We start from the raw sequence: 23,227 nt of genomic DNA, 5'->3' as shown, positions 1-23,227 counted from the left end.
TTGAAATCAGAAGGCCAACTACATCATTCATTCTTAATTATGAAACAACAAAAAGGGTTCAAATAGCTTGTAAACTCCAAGGATGCACATATATACATGATCAAATCCACAACCATAAAGCCAACAAAAACATAATTCAGGACAACAGCTGAACAGTGCATAGTAAAGCTGCTGGAGACAACCGCTGCGAATGACAGTTTAATGATCTCAATAAGCCTGCTTCAATTACTCACTGGAAACGCACATGGAAATTATAAATGATAAAGAAAGCAAATTCTTCTCTTATGTGGTGCCACTACTTTTTTCTGATGATCGTGAACACGTGAACAACTTTCCACTGGTTCACAGAATAAGGCTGAAGTGGCATTCACCTACCGGAGGGTGCTATTGTTGTGGCTCTTGATGTGGGGTGGCAGGGGAGTCAGGTGCTATGGTAAACTGGAGGCCCCGACCTTGCCCAGATTGTAAAATGAATGCCACTTCAGCTGCGGCCAAAGCAGCAGCTTCCTGAAAAATAAAAACTCTAACATTGTCAGATGAGAAAAGAGAGTACAAAAACATGCGAACAAGATGTCTTGCTCTTAAGACTTGGACCAACATGTAACAAGATTCAAAGATAGAAAGCACTCCAAATCGTAAAGCCACTGCTGAACATGATACATATCGTCAGATTTTATATTATCAAGACCTCTTTTGGTGCAAAAATGTTATGGAAAGTCCATATCATGGTCAGCTATAAAGCTGAAATTGCAAGACCTACTCCAACACACTAGCATACCCTAGATATAAGGAGGACAAGAATATCGCGTAGATGATTCTTGGTTATACAATTCTTCTTAAGCTGATATGTGAAGGTTGAAACCATCAGCTTAACTTTTCAAGATGACAGTACATCAGAGAGAATTAGAAAAGAAGACTCCACATGAAAAGCCATTAGTCAAAAAGGGAAGATAAAAGCTAATTCAAGCAAAACTAGTAATTTTTCTTTAATTTAGAAGGTAATAATCAGTTGACTGGTCGATTTCTTCTTTCCTACACCAGTGTGATCATTACCCTATTTCTAAAAGCATCCTTTTGATGTGGACACATGGTTTCGTGATTAGGACTTGACCTATATGTCCTAGTGTCCCCATAATGTGATATGTTCTAGTAATATAGGTAGCCTCTTCATTAACATAAGGTAGGTAGCATGTTTCATGAGAGCCTTGTGCAATTGCATCAAATGGTCTTTCCTTTTCAATCTAATTTAATAAATTCTGCAATTGTACTTCCATCACAGAATTGCCAAAATAGTTAGTTCATTAGTCACATATAGTTATTCATTTGGAGCTGCAAATTTCTGTCTTCATTCTACCTGTCTCTGCCTTCGACGTTGCAAGATAGTTACGGCCCATGCCATGATGTAGCAGGGTAATAAAAATCCAGCGGCTCGTAGCAGAAAAAGCTGTAAACCAGCAAATGAATATTAATAAGCAGTTGCAAGTGAAATAAATCCAGAAAAGGAAGGGGTAGAAATAATGATAGAATTCACATTTCTAAGTCAAATAGAAGGAAAGAAATAGAAAATATATCAGATGGAAGAGTTATAGAATCCCCTACTTACAGAAAACATAGTGGAAGCGTCATCATCTGCATCACCATTTGTGATGATCAATGCATGCCTTAGAAGCAAGAGGGCCATCAACTGAAACAAAGGAAGACCATTAAGCGTTCGTCTTTAAATCAGGATATCGTACTTCAGATCAAAGAACTTGCAACAATATCTACCTATAATTTCCCTATTAAATGGAAAACACAGCATAAAATGATTGCCTAATGCAATAACATCATTACAATGGAAAGATAGTAGAACAAATTAGATAAATAACTTCAGATACATCAGCCATCTCCTAAATCCAAAAACTTCATGTTTTTCATACTAAGGAAGTGGTAGGTAGTGTATTTCAAGCAAGTTATCAAAGTTACTGACTCTGTGTTACTTCACAGTTTCTAATTAGTAAGGAACAACAGAATTATCCAGTGCTCAGAAGTGCTTACTATCAGAGCAACAGACCGGCAAAATGCTGCACCACTGGCATTTGTAGCTGCATATTCATCATACTCGGCTTCGAGGAAATGACGTTGTGCAGCAGCCACAGCAAGAATCCTAGGGTCACGCAAATCCAAAGGAGTACCTGTGATAGTCCATCCTCCACTGCATGGCAAAGAGATCATTAGCTACAACTAAATTGTTGCAGTCGCATATACCTTGTAATTGAAAGTTGAATACTGACTATAGTACCATAAAGAGAGAGTAGCTAATATCATTTCAGATTCATCACCAATATAGAAGCAGCACATATAGACAACTTGCCTGATGTCAATGGTGGTCTCATCTAGGTGAGGTCGGGGAGGTATTGCGTACCCGGGCTTATATGGCTGAGCATCATTTTAGAAAACAAAAATTTAGAGTCATTAAGATGATGTGGTAATACTACATAGTCTGACAGTTCCATATAATGCACTTTTATGGCAGAAAAAGATTCATCACATGCATCAGAGAAGTATATTATCATTGAACCTAAAAGATCATCTGTACAACTACAGACTTACTACAAAATCCAAGTGTTGCTATTCCTGCTCTTTCTTTTATAGAAACACTACTTATATATCTGAAGCACTTGAAATTAGAAAATATTTATCTTCTAAGCATGCAGTCAATTATCAGAGATTCTAAATATAAAGCATGGTTAGTCTTGCAGCCATTCTACAGACTACAAAGCTTTATATTCAACAAAAAGTTTGCAAACAACCCGTTAAATCCTAATGTTTCTTCTCAGTGATTAATTATTAGCAGGCACCACCCCATTCTTATCTAACCAGCATAAAAGAACAATGAAGCAAAATGGACAGTACCACAAATCAAATGAAGGATTAAATTGTGCACATACAAAAATAATATGTACTAACCTCATGGCAAATTTCACATGTTATATCTCCTTTCTCATTGCACCAGCGCTGCACACATGCCCTGTGCGCATACTGTATCAAAACAGCCACACAGTAAGTACCAATATGCAAATTTATGGAGTATATATGATACTGCACAAAAAAGATCAATGTTACATCCTGAGAGAAGATTCAAACAGTCAATGCTACATCCTTTAAAGGTGGAAGGGTAAATAAAATTGTGCTACATTTATGATCAAGATTAATCCACAAATCAATTATATCAGATAGCTTAACAATTTTTATCTATCAGGAAGGAAATATATAATAAAAAGAGAAATCTTTTTTTCGTTTTCCTTCTAAATAAGAGATTATTAAATAGGAGAAAGTGAAACCTTCAGACTTCCACTGCAAGCACATGGGGTCTCCAGGTTCTTAATGCGATCCTCCTCCTGGCAAATGCGGCACTCCACCATCTGAATGAGGGGCTCCTCTTCCCCGATAACCAATTCCTCCTCCTCCTTACCATGGCTTCCTTCAGGGGAAGAAGCACCAGCTGGAACCAAACCTTTCTCGGCTTCCATAGTCGTCTCAGTACCAGGCTTTAAGAGAGAATCCACATGCAATACCAAGTGATCTCCCATTCTCTATGCCTCCCTAGCAAATATAATGAATAACGGCAAGTGTTTCCTCCTTTCCTACGTCTTTACCCCTACAACACCTCCAATTACTTCACTCCTGCAAATCTTCGAGTACGTGACCAGATCCACCTACCTACACAGAGCAAAGCCCTAAACTTTCGATCACCAAAACAATTATTCCCAAAATGCCATAGAAAAAACCTAGCAGCAAGTAATTAAAGGAACAGAACCCTACAAAACCAATAAATCATAAAAGAACCATCATAATAGGTTCAGAAACAGAAGAAAGAAATGAAAGTCGCAATAGATCAAATCGCACAAATAAGGCCGAAGGAATCGCCGATGGCACCACAATATACACGAAAATGAAGCATTTATTCCCCAGAAAATCATCAGAATGAAGAATTCAATGAGATAACACTGGATCGATAAGAAAGTTGAAGCCGAATCGCCTTACCGCGTGAGCTCTACGCCTCCATTCTCTCCTCCCCTCCTCTTTCGCTGCCTCCTCCTCGGGGAACAAGAGGAAAGAATTCGTCTACACCAAGTACATAACTCCGTTGGTCACGCTGCCCAAGGGGCGATAACGTCCGTTAAACTGTCAAGGAGTTTTCTCGTTGTAATGTTTAATAACGGACGTTACTCGTCAACGTTCTTGTTTGAAACTTCGGCGTCGCGTTCTAAGTTACTTAGATACCCTCTCGATTATTTTTATTCTCATTTTAGTATCGCGGACGCGGGTGAGGATTAACTACGGAAGATGGAGCAGGGTTGCACGAATGTTCTGTACGTCTATTAGCAGAAGTCGTGGTCTCGAACGAGCAACTGTGACCATTGCCCTCGTATTTTATTTTAAAACTCCTCGCACGTATCTGTTCTAATGATGCATTTGTTATTTCATAAGCTTAATTAAAGTTTTGGAATACAACATTTAAACTTTGTCTGGATATGGGTAGAATCTTTAGTGCTGTAGGCTTTTATTTTTATGTTTAGCGATATTTCTTAGAGTCTCTTGTAATGTATCCCATAAATGTTTTCCAAGGTATAGCTGCTATTTTAGGTTTCATTATAAAAAGGTGCACATTTCAACAGACGTTGTAGTCCTTTGTATTTTATGTGAAATATTTTTGGCCTCAAGCTGCAAACTTGCCTTGGACTCTTTATCATTAGTCATTGTTATGGGACAGTGGCTTTACATAAAAGTGAGGGATTCCTCTGTAGTCTGTACCTCCCCCCTAACTATTGCAGTTTTTCAATTCTATGAATGAGGTGGGGAAAAATGATATTATGATGAATCGAAATGATACATTAGATACAAAGCCAGGGGGCATTTTACTCTAGTGATTGATATCCTACTGGGCACAAAGATCATCAGCTAACACGAGTGATTATATAACGGCCTTTTTCCAAGTCATATATGGTCTTCAATTCAGGTCTCCTCCATTTGGACACCAACCATGTTGAGAAAACCAGCAAAGTTGAGACGACCAAAAGTAAAAGTACTAAGTCATTACGGATCACTGAGGTGATCCAATTTGCATGGTGTAAATCAGTTGCTACTCTTTGCATCAGGAAAGCTCCCAATGCCCATTCTATTTGGGTGTCTCCAACTTGATTTGCAAACTCAATCCTGCCAGACGAAGATAACAATGTGTTGATCACATCTACCACCAAAATTAGCAGAAGAAATGTTCAGGGCTAAAGTTATGATTATTAAGCTCAGCCTTCTTATCATGTAACCTATAGCGAGATATATTATAATAGGGTTTCATTCGTTGCCTTTGCACGTCTCTTCACAGAAATATTTGGAAGACCTTAGTATAATTTTTTTGCATATTGTCTAGTGGTTTTAAGTGTCAGTGATATGTAACAATGTTAGAAAAAACTGGCATAAAAGTTGTTCATTTATGGAACGCTAAAAACTAGAAACAAGCGTAGTTTCTGATGACAATCAAATTATGTTCCTAATAATTCCCTCCTGTAAACCAAGGAAAGATCAACATACCTCCTCTCACCCAGAGAAATACCAAGACTGTCGTGCAGTAGGGCCACAATGTATGCTGAAGAGAAACAATACCGTGATAAATCTTCCTCATCCAGATTACTATACTTCTCTTTCAGCTTTAATAAGTCTCCCTCACAAAATTGTTTCCCAGCCAATGCTAAATCAGAAAGAGTTGATGTTGCACCCAACCCAAAAAACTGGTGGAAACAAGAGTTAGACTAACAATTAGAAGCTTGGAAGAAGGAAAGATCAATCAGTGGCTAGGTGAACTTTCCATCAAAAAGCTCTACAATAACAGGATTAAAAAAAATATTTGTGCACCTTTGAAGTGAAAAAAAAATTCTCAGTTGCTAAGAAGCTCCCGTGAAGCTCAGGTACAAAGGCTAATCCTAAGTTGCATTGCTGATACAAGCAATTTTCTACATGCAAAACAATAATAAAGCTATTGTAAGTGAAGAACCTGAGAAATCAATAATGAGGAAGATTATAAGTTATAATATCTACTGTGACTCTTAACAATGAAAGATCAAATCAAGAAACAATAAGCTAATGAGTGCATGGGTATACAAAAGTGAGATTAAATTTCTGCAGAGACTGTGGAGACCCTGATGAAATATACTGAAAGCAACAGTGGGAGGTAACCTATTTAGAATGAGATAAATTTAGGTATTCTAAAGTACTTTCTAAATCTTTCTGCAACTCTGAATATGAGATTCAGAAAACTTTATATCACTTGTGTTAAGCAGAATAATTTACAGTCTACACATTCTGACCTTTCAAAATAATATAAAGACAAACATGATAATATACTAAAGTAATGTAAGACTTTATAAATAAAATACATAGAACTTATTAAAACATGCTATTTAACTTTTAAGCATAAACATTCTAAGTATGTTGTATGTTGCTAAAAGAAACCACAGAGCTGATAAGACCATTCACTAAGTCATGAATTTAGAAGAGAACTACCAAGCATTTGAATGACAACAGATATAGTGATAAAACATAGCATCAGAAGCACCTCAATTAATAAATCATGATATATGTATCTTTGCCTATGGAAGAGAAAAGGATAAGAGAGATAGATGATAAAATGGAAATTATTTTACCTTTCCCTTTCCGAAGAAGCATCAGAATGGCAGACCTACAATCTGAGAAGTTACCAGCATGAATAACAGGTTGATACTCCAGCTTCGATCTGAAAGCACCAGTGGCCGGCCTTAATGGTTCCTCAATTTCAGAATTCTTTTTAGGAGCACAAGGATCTATAAATTTTCTCTCCTTTGCAGATTCTGCAGTAGTATTGATTAAAAGAACATTTAAAGATCTCTATATTAATTTTACAAAAATCATAACTTCTTGCCAGCTTCTTGGTATAGTGCCAGGTAAATGGATAGATCCTTTTCTTCTTCTTTTCTTCCACTACACAGCAATTCAAAACTAGAAGCTTATCAAACAGCTGTAAGATAATGGCTAAGTGCAGCCTAATCAATTGAATTTTTAATGTTCTTAGCTACTACGAAAACATCTAAATAAATTACAATTCAAGGAACAAGGCTGACAAGCTTCTGTAGTCCTGTCATTATCTTTTCTTTCTTTCTGCAAGTGTGTGTCTAAATGCCCCATTATAATAGTTTCTATACATATTGGGGTGGCTGTGCTACTTATTGAAAAGAAATATCACATTTAAACAGCAGTTAACAATATGATACCTTCTGATGTAAGCATTTCATGGAGTGACTTGTATGCTGTGTTCTGCAAGAAGCAATGAGTTAGGCCTCTGCTTTATACATATATTCTACAAATTACAACATCATAAAGGCATTATTCAATGCTAACCAACAATATGAACACCCTGAATTAGTGCATACCCTTGAACAAAAACTTTCAAAAGAGGGAAAAACAGAAGAACTTAATCATATACCAAGCATGTGTAACGAGAATGAACTAGGGATATAGTAATTTGTGCTAATCAGTGCAAAAACTGCTAGACATCACAGGTTTGAAAATTGAAGGTATTGCTTTGATTTTCATCACACAATTCACCTGGCCAAAATGAAGAAAGCTGTTGCTGTAGAGTTTATATGTGGTTTCCTGAAACTTAAGCTCATGTGATGATTCAGGAGGTAGTGGTTCATCTGAAACAAATGTTATCTGGAGCAAGAAAAACAAGAACTTAAGATACAGAGAACTCAATCAAGGATCAACAAAACTATATTAGAAAATTCTCTGACTCAAAATAATTAACATATTCAGAATTATGATATGAAACAGAGGAGCTAAGAGCAGTGAGGAGAAAAAAAGAATCAGCTCCATGACCACCAAAAACATAAAGAAGTCCAAGAGAAAAATCACAAACAGGGGACAGCATCATTGATGTAACCCTCCCCTCCTTCAAATGAAAAGAAGATACCTCCACTTTTAAATGCCCCAATCACCAGTCAAAGTGACAGCCACCAAGAAAATTAATCCTTAAAATGTAACATTATCTATTGCATAAGTCATTCAGCTGAGAATTGGCTTCCCAAGTTTTTTTTCTTTGCAACCTAGTATCACCAGGACTCCTCTTTTGGCCCACAATGGCAATAATATCTCGGGGTTGCCAATATTTTCTAATTTAATAGTTTCAAATAAGCTTTTCTTTTTTTGGTTTTCTGTCCAATTGAATGTATTGATTCAGTAGTGTTAATATAGAGGAGCAAAAGTTATGCATGGAATCGTATTATTTACGGTTTGCACATCTTGTTCTTACACATCACCATCTATAGCCTAATTGTGGAATTTCTTCCTATCCAATTACTTAATAGTAAAATGATGATTGAGTGAAAAAACAAAATGTTCACTTGAATCCAATATAATCAGTGTTAAGTAAGAAGTCTTAAAAAAACATGCTGTTCTCATGCAGTAAATCAGACCACACCTAATTCTTTTGATCATGCAGACATTGTATCAAGGTTTATTAGGAGCAACAAGAATATGTGTAAGGAAGATTGGAAGGGCTAAAAACAAACACCTGTGCTGAAGCCCCACCAAGTTCAATTACTCCAGTGGTTTTCTGAGGATCACCTCCTAGGGAACCAAGGGCATAATTTGCCGCAACCCAAGCATAAATGCCTTCATCAGAACCTGCAACAAGTTACTGCAGGTCAGCTTTATGATCTTTAAAATTGAGATTGTTCTGGCAAACAAAATGGAAACAACATGAGAAGTTATTATCAAGAGCAGATTTCTGGTTTGCAAAGATGAAAAGAGACTGGTTTTTTCTTTTTAATTTCTTGATAAATCATTGGAGTTTGAATTTGAGTAACATGGTTCTTCATTTTCTGAGCTACTTGAGAACAAAGATTTTCTATACTACAACTCCCACAACTTGATTATTCCACATTGGAGAATCCGATGACAACTGAATGGAAAACCATTAATCATGGATTACCCATGAATCCATGCAACTTAGAAACTTACAATCAACAATCAAAGCTAGCTAGGGCTACCTTGAATAGCTAGACAGTAGTTTTTTTTTTGTCCCCCAAAAATCATATCTAAGCAATGAAGACCTCGAAATAACAAAAACTAACGCAAACTCTCACCTGGTATCACGGTGGCCCAATCGTCTCGGAAACGAAACCCAGATTCCCTCAGCACTCTCCTGCAAGACTCCAATATCTTCTCCCTAACTCCTCTATCCACCATTCTCAATCCTGCAGTCCCCATTAGCCTAACCTCCGTCTCCCTCCTCAGATCCTTCTCCACCTTTCCCTTCGCAAACTCGATCAACTCCACCAAGGAATCCCCGGCCCTCTCTGGCTCTTCCACGTACGACGACAGCCCCGGGCTCACCCTCATCACCGCCGTCCTATCCAAATCCAGCGATGGAAAATCTCCCCTCTCGCTCTTGTAACCAAAGACGTGGATCCGAGTACCGGAGCTCCCGGCGTCTATAACAATCCCAAATCGAGTAGAATGCGAGGTTTTAGTAGAGACGATGAGGTAAACGATGAAGACGACTGCGACGGAGGCGGAGGTGAGAGAGATCATGAGGCTTCGGCGAGAGTTTCTTGGCGTGGAAGACGAGATCCGGGAGAGGAGAGAGAAGCGAGGTGGGACAGGACGGAATGGGGAATTGGGGAAGGTGATCATGGTCGCCGGATTGAGATCCGATGTCTGTGACAAAGATAGAGAGAGGAAAAAGGGAACAGAACTAGGACCTCCGACGACGTCGACGAGGCCGACGACGACGACGGAGAGAAGACGGTGTCAGAGATTCGGGGAGGGTTCAATGGGGTAAGCTTTTATATGGGGTCCTGGAGATGCCTGCTGGTCACCCGGAGTCTACGGTAGGCCTCCTAGGCTATCAAATAGGTTGGACGAAATATACAACAATCGAAATTCTCCATGGACACGTGTACATAGAGAAAAGTACCTAATTAGAGTCTAACATATGATTAGGAGTTGTTTCTATGCGTTACACTAATAAGAGTATAATATATAACAACATAAATTTTTTTTCGCCTTCTACTAAAATTCTTAGTAATTATAAATGTTTAATATTGACGCTGGTTAAAAATGAAATTTTTCAGAGGAGAATTAGTTGTGACGTAATAACTGGAGCGAGAGAAATAGTCAAGCAAACCATTAGATCATTACATGGGTTGCAAGTTTGTATAGTATATAGTTTATGAGATCGTAATCGATTAAAAATAAAAAAATAAATAAAAGAAATAGCCAAGCTATGAACGTACACGCAGTGGGTTCGACTTGGACCAACAGACAGATAGATGACGACGGACTAACTACCGAGGCGCAGTTGCAGCGCTACTTCCACCAACCCCAGCTTGTGAGCTACGTAGAATCGTTCAGCGATGAAGGAAAAATGCACCTTGATCACGACTTATATAGATTTGTAAGTAGTTATTGAAAAAAGAAAATATTATAATGGGATTTTCTTGACTTACTTTTAACTTTCCTCAGCTTGCCACCTTCCTGATCAGCAAACGACCGTTTACTTTGCCCTTTTTTTTTTATTAATTTTTTATTTTTTTTGTAATTTGACTAAGTATGGTGTTGGACTAATGCACGAAATTCGTGCACTCAAGGAAACACAGTATCCGCTCTCTTACAAGTAGATATTTATACTAACTTCCCTTATCTCTCTCCGTTTCTATATATATATATATATTCTGTGAAATATCTCTTTAATTTTCCTCTTAATTTTGGCCTGTCCAGGGTCCAGTTGCAATGAGCTCAGCTCTAACGGTCACGCCTCTCATTCCCGCCAAATCCAGAGACAAAAACTTCCCAAACTCAACTCCAAAACCAAAAGACACGCCCCACCCACCTCTCTCCTCTCTTCTCTCCAAATGCTCCACCTTGAGAGAATTAAAGCAGCTCCATGCTCTGGCCATCAAATCCCAACTCCAAGATCATCCGTCCTTCATCACAAAGTTCATTTCCTCTTGTACTGTGCAGCCGAGCCCTTCCTCCTTGGACTATGCCCACCAACTGTTCGACCGAATTCCCCAACCGGATGCTGTTCTCTTCAACACTATGTCGAGGGGTTACTCCCGGTCCCATACACCAATGCAATCGATTTCCATGTTTCTCCGTATGCTTGAATCTGGTGTGTCTCCAGATGACTACACCTTCCCTTCCCTTCTGAAGGCATGCGCCAGTGCCAAAGCTGCAGAGGAGGGGAGACAAGCACATGGCATTGCGGTGAAACTTGGAGTCGTCGAGAACATCTTTGTTCGGCCGACGCTTATAAACATGTATGCAGAGTGTGGCAACATCCGTGCTGCTCGCACACTCTTTGATCGGACTGATGGGTGTTGTGTTGTGTCCTACAATTCAATGATCACAGCTTGTGTGAGGAATAGCCGGCCCAGTGAGGCATTAGCCTTGTTTAGGGAAATGCAAGCCAAGGGCCTCAAGCCAACGGATGTCACAATGCTTAGTGTGCTTTCGTCGTGTGCCTTGCTCGGGGCACTAGAATTGGGGAAATGGATCCATGAGTACATAAAAAAGAATGGGCTTGGTTCATATGTGAAAGTTAACACAGCTTTGATTGACATGTATGCAAAGTGCGGGAGCCTTGAAGATGCTGTCAGTGTCTTTCAGGAAATGACTTCGAGAGACACCCAAGCTTGGTCAGCTATGATCGTGGCATATGCTGTTCATGGTCTTGGTACTGAAGCCATCTCCATTTTTGAAGATATGAAGAGGAAAGGCATTAAACCCGACGACATCACATTTGTAGGAGTCTTATATGCTTGTAGTCACTCTGGTTTGGTTGATGAAGGACTTCGGTATTTCGATAGCATGCGTGGCTATGGCATCATTCCAGGGATCAAGCATTATGGTTGTGTGGTGGACTTGCTAGCTCGATCTGGGCAACTTGAGAAGGCTTACAAATTCATTGATGGTTTACCAATCAAACCGACACCCATCTTATGGAGAACACTGCTATCAGCTTGCGGAGGGCATGGGGATGTTGATCTTGGCAAGCGTGTGTTTGAGAGGATTCTAGAGCTGGACGATTCTCATGGTGGGGACTATGTCATTCTCTCAAATATGTGCGCCAACAATGGGAGATGGGAGGATATGAACCAAATAAGAAAATTGATGGGTGAACGAGGGGTTGTGAAGATGCCTGGCTGTAGCTCAATTGAGGTGAACAATATGGTTCACGAATTCTTCTCTGGAGATGGTAAGCACCCGCAATCAAGAGAGGCTCACAAAATGGTTGATGAGGTGGTGGAGCAGTTAAAGTTTGTTGGTTATGTCCCTGATACGTCTCAAGTGTTTCATGTTGACATGGGAGAGGAAGAGAAGGAGGCTAGCCTAAGGTACCACAGTGAGAAGCTGGCAATTGCTTTTGGACTTATAAACACTCCTCCAGGAACCACCATCCGTGTTGTTAAGAACCTTCGTGTCTGCGGGGATTGCCATTCGATGGCGAAGCTAGTTTCAATGGTATTCGGCAGGCAGATAATTCTGAGAGATCTGAATCGCTTCCATCGGTTTGAAAAAGGTGAGTGCTCGTGCAGGGATTACTGGTAGGAAAGGAAGGAAGAAATTTTTTCTTTTTTTCCATATGCTGTGTTTGTAATGTTTTCTATCAAATTGTAAGCAAAATGTATCAACTGTTTGCTGAAGTTCCTCTGCGAGCAATGTAGATTTGTGACTTATGAGCATGTCGATAATTTATTTCAGATCTTGGATAGACTGATGACTTCATTTTTCATAATATATTTTAAGTGTTTGATGAAAACTATTGCTGCCAATTGGCTTGGGTAGCTTACAGAGATGCTATGAGATGGAAGTCATACAAGGATAGCTTTTGTTTTTACTGTGTTCAGACTCAGATTCTGGTTGGCAAGACAGTGACCTGTAGCAATAGGTTTCCTAATCTCTCCTATATGATAAATTATAATTGCAAGCACTGGATTTTCATATTGTTCATCGAAGAAAAGGTGGACAAAATTAAAGCAAAAAGGTCGAAGCTTTCAAGGAAGGGATGCAGTTTGAACTGATCGAGTCAAAATGGATCATACTAATGTATTTATCACATCATCCGTGATAAAATCTCCTTTACATATTAATAAAGAAGGATAAAGAATATTCTCTAAAGCTTTTCCTTTTTTTTAAATAAAATTCTCTACTGCATGCATCCCATGCATCTCGCCAAACATATGCATGTAGTGTTTTTTTTTACCAATATATCGTACAATTTAATGATCTTGAGACATGATAGCACGTACAAATAGAAGTACTTTCTTCTTCTGCATCATCAAAGACAAATATTCCTTACTAAGTATAAAATGAAAGATTTCTTTTGCACCCAGGTGACAAGTGAACAGAACTTATCTAGGCTCACTTAGAACAACTTTCATACTGGTTTAGTTATACTTAATTTTTAGACTTGCATAGAAGAGTTTACATCGGTTTAGATTATTGTGGTGCTTGATACAGTGGTGTAATTATTACACTTAATATGATATGAAAAGATATTTTGATAGATGATTAAAATAATTTTTATAATGGATGAACAAAGACAGAAGAGAGAATAAATAAAACGAAATCTTTTAAGAATAAAATAATAATTGATAAATATAAAAATATTAGACAAAAGATGAGAGAAAACATACGTAGTTATTGATAAACTAGTATTAAAATAAATTATTAATTAGTTACTATACTAATATAAAGAGGTTTATACTGAAATAAAAAGTTTATTCCACAAATTAACGAGGACGTAAAATTTTGTCTGACAGCTTAATTGACAATGTTCTCTATCATAAACCTATTTAATAAGGTGCCCTGTTTCGTTTAATCGTGACTAATTATGATATTCTCGTGAGTCCTATCAACCTCTTGAATCATTCAATATGCCAATGGAATCTATAAATGAGACTTCTTGCACTACTTTCAGTGATGGAAAACATGAAGATTGAAGCCTCAGTACCTCTTGTTCTCTTAGGCCTTTCCCTTTTGGTAGTTCAATCCATTGCTCAGGATTTCGACTTCTTCTGCCTTGTTCAACAGGTATAAACTCTAAAGATTTCCACGTACTTTTCTTTCTTGTAATCTTTATCTGAAATTAGAGCTTGTACTGGCAGGATCTTCATGCATTGGAACACCTTTATTTACTCGTTTATTGTTGCGATTGTATGTAGTGGCCTGGTTCCGATTGTTATGCCAAGCAAAGTTGTTGCTATTCAAATACTGGAAAGCCAGCAGCAGAGTTCGATATCCATGGCCTGTGGATAACAATGGCTCGATTCCATCAAATTGCGATCCCAAAAAAATCTTCGGTATGGTTATCTTTTCCTGTTGTTTTGCATCAATCTTGTTCATGTTGAATGCTGAATATTTATTAGTTACAAGACAAAGTGAAGTATTCGATGTATTGAGATAATTGATGGTTAGCCCTACAACTGTCTGGACTAAATCATTTTGCAGATAAAGGATTTACTTGCCCAGATGCAAGCAAATTGGACAACTCTGGCATGCCCTACTAGTGATGGATTGAAGTTCTGGGCACATGAATGGGGGCAAGCATGGCACTTGCTCAGAGTCAGTTCTTGACCAGCATTCCTACTTCCAGACAGCTACCAACCTTCAGAATTAGATTAATCTTCTTCATACCCTCCTAAATGCTCGAAAGGATGTTGATGACTTATCTGTACATATTATTTCATGTATTTAATCTACAAACTCCTATACATCAAGCACTTGATCTTTGTAGGAATTGAACCAGATGGTGGATATTACAGCTTGAATAAAATTAAGAATGCCAGAACTAATGCTGTGGGTTTTACCCCGAGGATAGAATGCAACAGGGATGAATCAGGCTAACAGCTAACTGTATCAGATTTACCTTTGTGTTGAACTCAGGGAACGAGTTCATCAAATGCCTGGTGTATCCGAGAAGCAAGTGCAGTTCTAGGGTTGAGTTTTCAACCTTCTGAGTTCTACCCCAAGAAGGTTGAATTCTTTAGCTGATTGTGTACCGATTTAAAGATTAATGAATAAATGATGAGGGCTACTCTGTTTGTATAGCTTATAGTAGCTTATGTTGAGCTATCCAACAGGCCAGATTACATTAAGTTGCTTGCATCCAGACCTCTCGAACATAGTTCAAGAGGCTTGTTAGTTTGATCTTCCTAAAGTTTAAGGGATACATGACTTGCATGTATCGAGAATTCTATACTATGCTAAAGTGAACCTTTTTTCACACCAACCTTAAAAAATAAATTACCCCAAGATCAGAGTGGTAAAGCACATTAAATGGGAGCAGATTTACAGAAGACAATGTATTTAGCTGTTATTCAAGCGTGGATATCATACACCTAGATTATAATATCTTGCTGTATGTAAACAGTTATACACAAGTGATCACTAATTAGTTATCTTGGTAGGAATCCATGTTGCAATATTGGAACCTCAAATGCTGCCATTCTTTCTCCTCGAGCAAATCCATTACGGTCATAAGATGATATCTCGGAGATATTCAGGTCCTTGCATGCCTTAATTAGCTCCTCGCCAACTCTTTGAGCGGCTTCCTGTCAATGAAATGTAGAGAGTCGTTAAACATGCGGCATAATGCACTATTTAATGGTGCATAATGGTCACAGTAGGCAATAAGATAAAAGGAAGCTGCAAACTCTTGATTCTCACATACCATGATATTTTGTCTAGTTCTCTTAGCTAAAAATAGCTCACAGATAGAATTATCTACAAACATTGTATAACGCAATAGGCACTAAAAAGTAATGAGCTATTGATATATCTACTGATCATATATGCAATAGGCACTATAAATCAAGAAACATGTTGTAACTGGGAAGAACACTACACTAAAAGAAACGGTAGATTTAGATGAAGAGAATTTTGCAGAAGAATGTCCCAAAATAGATCTCAGAGTAAGTTGAGCATACCAAAAAGAAAACAAATGAACTTACAACGGTACTACAGGGTGGATCCCCAGAAATAGATTTCTGTAAGGTGCTGGCATAAAAGAGAGTCTTCTTGTTTTGGTCATCAACCAGCATGGCATAGAGTTGTCTGTTTGAGCAAAAGACCGATAGCCTTGGCTTTGTTTCTGTGCCATTGAACTGCAGAAACAGATATGACATTAGTGCACATTTAAGATTTCATTAGAATAGAAATGAGATTGAGGCATCGAGAAAACTATAAAGGTAATCAAGGAAAAGAAAAGATTACAAAACATGACACTGTATAAGAGACGAGAAATCAGAACTATAACGGAAAAATCTCTCCAAATGCCCCAAATAAGAATGTTGTTGAATTACCTGCAGCGAGCCATAAACCCCTCTATATGGCAATCCAACAATCTAATCTTAAAATTTTGCACAAGAGTGACGACTATGAATTTGCCGTCATCATGAAAATGGCAGTTATAACTTCTCACTGAACTCCTTTTCTCACTATACAAATTGAAGCCGCTAAATTTGTTCTTTGAATTGATGGACGGATAACTTGCACTGGAACCCACTAGAATTTTGGAATTACTACAGCAAAACGAACCAGTAAACTGAATGTACCTTTCTTCGCATTCGACGGTTTCTGGATTTTGGATTCTCCGTTTGCGTGTTGTTCTTCGCCTCAATCCTAAGAAACAAACGAGAGGGCCCTGCAAAAGCAAAACAAAGTTAGTACCATATTGGGACGAAGACAACTCAAAGCGTAAACATAACATAACCCAAGGACGGGGAAGTCTTCAAACTTACTCGGTTGGCAGGGGGACATAAAGCGGTCCGTACCAAACAACGGAACTAAGGACCTCCTAAAATGGCATAAACGAAACGATGAGGAGTGAAGCAAAGCCATAGAAGCCAGGCCAGGGTAAAAGCGAACAGTTTTTCAAGGAGGAATATTATCGAACAGGTGACGGGCAAACAGCCTATACCATATACAGAGAGGCCGGCCTCATAATATTAGGCGCTCAAAAGGAGAGGAATCGAATCTCTGTGTTATGGTATGGGGTCGAAATTTGAGCAATTGATTTTAATCATCCAAAAATTATTGATCGATTCGATGGGACTCAATTAAGGATTCGACGAAGTCGCTACCTACTGATTTCGCGAGGATTCCCTGCATTCCCAGTGCAGGAAATTGGCTATATAATATAAGAAGAGTCAGAAAGTTTCTACAAACGTCGGTGCAGGAAATCCATATGTGGGCCCCGATTGTGCCTATTCGAGCATCGATCTGGAGAAAAGAACAAGGATTAGCAGCCAGAAACCACGTCCTAGCGTCCTCATACGCTGTTAGATAAACCGATTTAAAACGTGTCCCCCAGAAGTCCACTATTCACAAAGAGAGAAGAGCTCTCTGTCCATCTCTTTCTCCCAGAGCAAATCCCACGGCAATGGCGGCATCCGCTGGAGGTAAAACTTCTCGCTCCCCCAAATGTACACAATCTGTTTGTGTCTTTTTCTCTAACACTTCTTTCAAAAAAAAAACATATAACAAGAATAATTTCCGCTATAGAGAACGTACTTCTCCATCTCCGAGGATCCATCTCCCGATGCCTCGAATCCTTGTACGATAGCGAGATCTCCCTCAATCGGATCGAGCTCATATGGCGATGGCTGCGATCGAATGCCATCGCGCCCGTGTTGAGCGTGTCGATCGTGATTTGTATGGCGATGTCGTTCATGTTGGTGTTCGAGGCGGCGTACATGAGCGCGGTGAGCCTTGGGGTGAAGCTATTCCGATGGAAGCCGGAGAAGAGATACAAATGGGAGGCCTTTGGAGGAGGAGATGAGGAGAAGGGGAGCTTGCAGTATCCTATGGTGCTGGTCCAGATACCCATGTACAATGAGAAGGAGGTATCAGTGTTCTACATTTACAACCTTCTAATTAAAATTATTTATTTAAAACGTATATATTTCTAAAATTTGGTAATGAGAACCATCAAACATTGAAATATGATAAAGACTCTTAATTCTTTTTCCCTTTATATATACATACGTCCTTTTTTTAACTAAATGTCTCAAAATATCTGTTAAAAATAATTTGAACATATATATGACTATTTGCATAAAAAAAATCTTAGGTTTTAATAAAATTGAGCATATAATATCCTCATTGTTTAAGATCAAGGATTATAAATAAACTTTCTTGTTAATAAAACCTACGGTTTTTTGTTGTTGTTGCAAATGCTTTATTTATACGTGTGTGCGCGTTAGATTTAAGGAATGCACTTAAAATAAATTAGATTTAAGTAGTGGGTTTAAAACGTAAAAAACTATTACTTGTACTTTTTTCCTTTTTAATGTGTAAAAGACTTGTTATTACTGATTCAGGTGTACAGTTTGTCGATTGGAGCGGCTTGTGCGCTCACGTGGCCTCCGGACAGGATTATTATACAAGTTTTGGACGACTCCACCGACCCGATTATTAAGGTAATTTCCACAAACACCATCTGATGAATGATTTGCTGCCTTGACTTTTCCTTAACGGTCATAGATTAAGTTTTTACCTTGATTTGCACGCAAGTATCCAGAGATCTCCGTGTGATTTAAGTTTTAGGGAACCATACGATAATTGGCTATCATGTTGCTTTCTGACAGCTTGAAATGTAATTAATGTATATGTGCCCAAGAAGGAGGAGACTATATTGATGGTTTTATATAAAAGAATTAAGTAGATAAAGATTGGTCTTATGAAGATCTAACTTACAAGCATGCATTTATTATAATGCAAGTAGCAAATGCTCTCCCTTATCCGGATGCTTAAGTCGCACTTTCAGGTTTAAGCTGAGCTGGGTTAATTAGTTATCTATGAGTAAGCAATTCTCTTGTCGAATCATGAGGTCATTTGTGCTGTCTTAACATCAAATGCTCCAAGTGGGGTTGGTGGTCAGAAGCATATGGAAAGTTATAAAAACCTTGATGGTTTCCTTTCATTTCATGAAAACAAGTTGCATTAGTTGGACTTATTTGAGTTATTAGTGGATGCTGGAGACCACTCTAGAAGCTATGATCCTCAGTTTCTAGTTAGGTTAAATATATTTTATCATATTATATTTATGTTCAAATTACTTTACTTCCTATATTTTAAATTTTTTTAAATTAGTCTCTGTATTTATAATTAAAGTGAGATTGCTAATTTTTCTGTTAAATTTAATTGACTACCATAACTTTTTAAATAATTTTATTTTATTTAATTAAGTTTAATAGAAAAATTAATGGTTTCACTTTAGTTATAAGTATAAGGACTGGATTGAAAATTTTTAAAGTACAAGAGGCAAAGTAATTTTAAGTATAAATACAGAAGAGTAAAATAGATTTAATCTTATTTAATAACTATCTCGTTACCCAACAGACTGAGTGAGAAAACACACCGTGATAAATGGGCAGGCTAACTAAACTTTTGCTGAATCTGGATGCTGGAAGTTTTATTTTCCAAAATAGTCAAAAGAAAAGAAAAAGTAAACAATGTAAATCATATCATAATTTGGACCACACTTAAAGTACTTTGATATAACTCATGATGTTAAGAGTGACGGGGGAAACAGGGTGCATATTGTCACGCCTTCGTGTTGTAAAAGCAACTAAGTACAAAGTATAATAATTATTTGTCACATGATAGAATCCAAATCACAGATCAATCTTTTTTCTGCTACAACCTTTATCATGATAAGAGATTATATGAAATTAGAAATAGAGTTCTTAATCTATAAGTCAACATAGATTAGCAAAAAATTTCCTCATAAAATGTAAAATTTGGATTAATCTTAATATGCCTTCTTTTTATCTTCTTATAAAACGTATTATTTGGATCACTCCTTATATATATCTGGCAATTTTTTTTCTGAATACAGAATATGGTGGAGATTGAATGCAAGAATTGGGCAAGCAAAGGAATAAATATAGATTATGTGGTTAGATGCAACAGGAAAGGGTACAAAGCAGGAGCCCTGAAGAAAGGCATGGAGCATTATTATGCCCAACAGTGTGACTTTGTTGCAATCTTTGATGCTGATTTTCAACCAGATTCCGACTTCCTCTTAAAAACTATTCCATTCCTTGTCCACAATCCAAAGATTGCTCTAGTGCAAGCACGTTGGGAGTTCGGTAAACAAGTTTTCCTCATCATATCAATTAGTCTTTCAAATGTAGCATGATTCTTTTATTGTTTTTTTCATTTGCTTTTAAAATTAAAATGATTTTTTTTCTGGGAATATTTGGAGATGGTTCGAAAATTTAATACTAAGGTACTATTTTTTTCTTTGAATTTTATAAAATAGGCAGAGCTGCAACTGTACAACAGCTAGGAACTTGTATAATACACACCAGACTAAGAAGTTTACTTAAGACCTAGAAAAATAGATTCTGCAACTCTTTTATTTTATCTGTAATAGTATTCTACCAATTTGCATTCCCATAAAAAACAAGCAAATAGCTAATGAGATATAGTACTCTAGCCTAGCAGGTTGCAATCTGAAGTTGCATATGCGTGTCTTCTGCAACGTAATACAAACATTAAAGGGAAAAACCTTTTATTCATTCTGATCTATTCTTTCTAATTGACAGGATATTCCTGACCTGGCCTTTGCGGGGCGATTTTGCAGTGAACTATGATGTTTGCCTGATGACAAGGATACAGAAGATGTCACTAGATTATCACTTCAAAGTAGAGCAAGAATCAGGCTCATCTACGTATGCCTTCTTTGGTTTCAACGGTAAACTACCCATTTCAATACCAGATCATTAGTGTATACAGCTTAATCGTTCTTGACTAACTAAGCTTTCTGTGATCATAAAATGCCAAATAAAAATAGAACAGCACAATCTTATCCAAGTGACATAATAAATTGGGGAAAGCTAATTACAACATGGTCGTGTGTTCAGGGACTGCTGGTGTGTGGCGCGTATCAGCTATCAATGAAGCAGGAGGTTGGAAGGATCGCACTACTGTGGAGGATATGGACTTGGCTGTTCGAGCAAGTCTAAAGGGTTGGAAACTTTTATATGTTGGTGATATCAGAGTATGTTCTTCTCTCCTAGATCAAGTTTGTTCTTTGTAAATGAAATGTAGCTCTACTACATACATGTGATGCCACAATTTATCGCAGGTTAGGAGTGAACTTCCGAGTACTTACAAAGCTTATCGTCATCAGCAACATCGGTGGACTTGTGGTGCTGCCAATCTCTTCAGAAAAATGGCATGGGACATTGTAATAAACAAGGTAAATCTTCCAGAATATCCTAGCTTTGAGGATAAATCTAGAGACATCCCTTTTGTAACAGCTTCTCTTACTTTAAGTAGGAAGTATCCCTGTGGAAGAAGCTCCACGTACTGTACAGCTTTTTCTTCGTGCGAAGAATCATCGCTCCCATGGTTACCTTCTTCTTTTACTGCGTAGTCATTCCGATATCTGTCATGGTTCCAGAAGTCAGCATCCCCATATGGGGATTGGTCTATATCCCTACAGCAATTACCATTCTCAATGCCATAAGAAATCCTAGGTTTGGCTCCTATTGGAAGTTTCATATTTCCACCTTAACTATCTGTGTTCTTATCTGTGTGTGTGTGTGTGTGTGTGTGTGTGTGTGTGTGTGTGTGATGTTTTTTCTTTTTGAAAAAAAGAAACTTATTTCTAATTAGAATTTAATCTTTTCCATTACAGCTCTCTCCATATGATGCCTTTCTGGATTTTGTTTGAGAATGTCATGTCCATGCACCGGATGACAGCAGCCATGGTTGGTTTACTCGAGACAGCAAATGTCAATGAGTGGGTAGTGACAGAGAAGGTAGGAGACAATCTCAGGGAGAAGCTTGTGATCACTTTGACTGAAACAACCCAAACTAATTGTACTGACAGGTGAGCACACTTGGTTCATCTATAACTATATATATAGAAAGAATGGCGTACTGATAATGATGTACGCTTCACCATCGTAAACAGGGTCACCGTTTTGGAGCTCGTACTTGCAATATTTCTCCTGATCTGTGCTTCATATAATCTCGCGTTTGGAAATAACTATTACTACGTGTACATCTACCTCCAAGCAATTGCTTTCATTGTCATGGGATTTGGTTACGTCGGCACCTCGGGCACCAATTCGTAGCAAGACCACACCATTACTTGATTGCATTTCTGTAACTTCCTCAATTCTTTCCCTAGTTTTTTCTTAGTAGATGCAGTGGTATGTACTTTTCACGACAGCTAGCTATTCTTTTGAGAGCCTTTCCTTCAGTGTCTGTTTATATATTAAATAAATTGCAGAGCAAACAGTCGAACACTACTTTGCTTGTAGTACCATGGTTTTCACTTGAAATTTTAGTTCGTTTGAGAAATAGCATTCATAGTTTAATTGCTTGACAACATTAATTTATCACCTTTTAAAGCTTAAGGAGCAGCACATATTTATATATGCTTGTATTTCTATATTAATGGTTTTAATTTTCACTAACATAAGCACATCAAGATGCTACTTTTGCATCTTTAGAGGAATTTTTAGAAGATGGTCAAAATTTTTAGAAGATGGTATCCTGATGCGCTTATGCTTGAGCTTAGATTAAACCGTGTCCATTCAAAGGTCGGCCACCATGTTAATCATGTTCTTTCTAATGGGGGAAGATAAGTTTCCAGCTAAATAAATTACCCGTGGAATAAGATATCATTTAGTGCGAATAAAAATAACTATTAATTACACCTATTCCCCAGAACTATATCTAATTTTACGGAGACCCATAAACTAATTTTTGTTATAATGTCCCCACTTAAAGTTTGGATTAAAATAAAACGACTAATGACAATGAAGAAAAATGCTTAACCGTGATAAGTATACCAGCCTCTTCATCACCCCTGTCTCCAACTCCCCCGACACCACCATCAGCAATCTTGTGCATCTCGCCGAGGAAGCAAGAGAGTAGCGACGACTTTTTGGATGCGACGGTCCCGACGACGACGGCTAGGCCCCCATGCGAAAACCCTTTCCTTACTCCACAAACGCTCCCTTCCTCTTTTCCTCTCCACCTCTCCTACCCCTTTCTCGTCCTCTTTAATTTTCTCCGCTTAGGGTTTCGAATTACACCCGAAGCTTCACGATGTCATCACCTGCCTCGTACTTCCCCAGCGGGCCCGGTTCCTCGCCCAACTTGCCCGGGCCGTCACCGG

At 38.1% G+C, this 23,227-nt stretch overlaps 5 protein-coding genes and 1 pseudogene across 7 annotated transcripts; 3 read left to right on the top strand and 3 right to left on the bottom strand.

Annotated features, from left to right (window-relative positions):
• LOC140780476 (uncharacterized) lies at positions 1–4,197 on the bottom strand. Of its 2 annotated transcripts, none has more exons than XM_073126060.1 (8): positions 4,027–4,197; positions 3,324–3,702; positions 2,950–3,021; positions 2,354–2,418; positions 2,038–2,194; positions 1,604–1,684; positions 1,355–1,444; positions 1–507 (listed from the first exon to the last, which is right to left on the bottom strand). In XM_073126060.1, exons 2-8 carry the CDS (start codon positions 3,570–3,572, stop codon positions 385–387), a joined length of 837 nt encoding a protein of 278 aa, XP_072982161.1. In that variant the 5' UTR covers positions 3,573–3,702; positions 4,027–4,197; the 3' UTR covers positions 1–384. The 2 variants fall into 2 exon arrangements, with proteins under 2 accessions (XP_072982161.1, XP_072982162.1); XM_073126061.1 differs by having other exon boundaries at positions 3,324–3,719; positions 4,027–4,085.
• A 496-nt stretch (positions 4,198–4,693) lies between these two features.
• LOC140780474 (probable apyrase 6) lies at positions 4,694–9,918 on the bottom strand. The gene is made up of 8 exons (XM_073126058.1): positions 9,162–9,918; positions 8,588–8,700; positions 7,621–7,728; positions 7,287–7,329; positions 6,684–6,866; positions 5,896–5,993; positions 5,575–5,771; positions 4,694–5,199 (listed from the first exon to the last, which is right to left on the bottom strand). Exons 1-8 carry the CDS (start codon positions 9,709–9,711, stop codon positions 4,941–4,943), a joined length of 1,551 nt encoding a protein of 516 aa, XP_072982159.1. The 5' UTR covers positions 9,712–9,918; the 3' UTR covers positions 4,694–4,940.
• Positions 9,919–10,759: 841 nt separating this feature from the next.
• Positions 10,760–12,819, top strand: LOC140780473 (pentatricopeptide repeat-containing protein At2g02980, chloroplastic). The gene has a single exon (XM_073126057.1). It carries the CDS (start codon positions 10,810–10,812, stop codon positions 12,628–12,630), a length of 1,821 nt encoding a protein of 606 aa, XP_072982158.1. The 5' UTR covers positions 10,760–10,809; the 3' UTR covers positions 12,631–12,819.
• Positions 12,820–14,004: 1,185 nt separating this feature from the next.
• Positions 14,005–15,041, top strand: LOC140793840 (ribonuclease 1-like; annotated as a pseudogene).
• Positions 15,042–15,371: 330 nt separating this feature from the next.
• Positions 15,372–17,353, bottom strand: LOC140787665 (uncharacterized). The gene is made up of 4 exons (XM_073136764.1): positions 16,824–17,353; positions 16,638–16,726; positions 16,035–16,187; positions 15,372–15,635 (listed from the first exon to the last, which is right to left on the bottom strand). Exons 1-4 carry the CDS (start codon positions 16,921–16,923, stop codon positions 15,480–15,482), a joined length of 498 nt encoding a protein of 165 aa, XP_072992865.1. The 5' UTR covers positions 16,924–17,353; the 3' UTR covers positions 15,372–15,479.
• Positions 17,037–22,404, top strand: LOC140787545 (probable glucomannan 4-beta-mannosyltransferase 4). Of its 2 annotated transcripts, none has more exons than XM_073136635.1 (10): positions 17,037–17,483; positions 17,587–17,927; positions 18,405–18,503; positions 19,925–20,177; positions 20,675–20,785; positions 20,955–21,091; positions 21,179–21,292; positions 21,373–21,572; positions 21,734–21,928; positions 22,013–22,404. In XM_073136635.1, the coding sequence occupies exons 1-10, from the start codon at positions 17,465–17,467 to the stop codon at positions 22,173–22,175; spliced, it is 1,632 nt and encodes a 543-aa protein (XP_072992736.1). In that variant the 5' UTR covers positions 17,037–17,464; the 3' UTR covers positions 22,176–22,404. The 2 variants fall into 2 exon arrangements, with proteins under 2 accessions (XP_072992736.1, XP_072992660.1); XM_073136559.1 differs by having other exon boundaries at positions 17,355–17,483; positions 19,925–20,172; positions 20,637–20,785.
• The last annotated feature ends 823 nt before the right edge of the window (positions 22,405–23,227 follow it).

The sequence above is a fragment of the Typha latifolia genome, chromosome 1, assembly GCF_019914945.1.
Source record: "Typha latifolia isolate L0001 chromosome 1, TyphaL0001v2, whole genome shotgun sequence".
NCBI lineage: Eukaryota > Viridiplantae > Streptophyta > Magnoliopsida > Poales > Typhaceae > Typha > Typha latifolia.
Note: the sequence above shows the minus strand (reverse complement) of the source record. Positions and strands in the feature narration are given on the sequence as shown.

Coding starts and splice junctions, on each gene's coding strand:
- LOC140787665 (XM_073136764.1), bottom strand. CDS start 16,923: ATGGCTTTGCTTCACTCCTCATCGTTTCGTTTATGCCATTTTAGGAGG. Junction 16,727..16,823: donor TATGTCCCCCTGCCAACCGA/GTAAGTTTGAAG, acceptor TTGCTTTTGCAG/GGCCCTCTCGTTTGTTTCTT. Junction 15,636..16,034: donor ATCCACCCTGTAGTACCGTT/GTAAGTTCATTT, acceptor TTTCATTGACAG/GAAGCCGCTCAAAGAGTTGG.
- LOC140780474 (XM_073126058.1), bottom strand. CDS start 9,711: ATGATCACCTTCCCCAATTCCCCATTCCGTCCTGTCCCACCTCGCTTC. Junction 8,701..9,161: donor TTGGGCCACCGTGATACCAG/GTGAGAGTTTGC, acceptor AACTTGTTGCAG/GTTCTGATGAAGGCATTTAT. Junction 7,729..8,587: donor TTGGTGGGGCTTCAGCACAG/GTGTTTGTTTTT, acceptor TTCTTGCTCCAG/ATAACATTTGTTTCAGATGA.
- LOC140787545 (XM_073136559.1), top strand. Junction 20,786..20,954: donor TGCCTTCTTTGGTTTCAACG/GTAAACTACCCA, acceptor TCGTGTGTTCAG/GGACTGCTGGTGTGTGGCGC. Junction 21,293..21,372: donor GGGACATTGTAATAAACAAG/GTAAATCTTCCA, acceptor TACTTTAAGTAG/GAAGTATCCCTGTGGAAGAA.
- LOC140780476 (XM_073126060.1), bottom strand. CDS start 3,572: ATGGGAGATCACTTGGTATTGCATGTGGATTCTCTCTTAAAGCCTGGT. Junction 3,022..3,323: donor CTTGCAGTGGAAGTCTGAAG/GTTTCACTTTCT, acceptor GTTTTGATACAG/TATGCGCACAGGGCATGTGT. Junction 508..1,354: donor AACGTCGAAGGCAGAGACAG/GTAGAATGAAGA, acceptor TTTATTTTTCAG/GAAGCTGCTGCTTTGGCCGC.
- LOC140780473 (XM_073126057.1), top strand. CDS start 10,810: ATGAGCTCAGCTCTAACGGTCACGCCTCTCATTCCCGCCAAATCCAGA.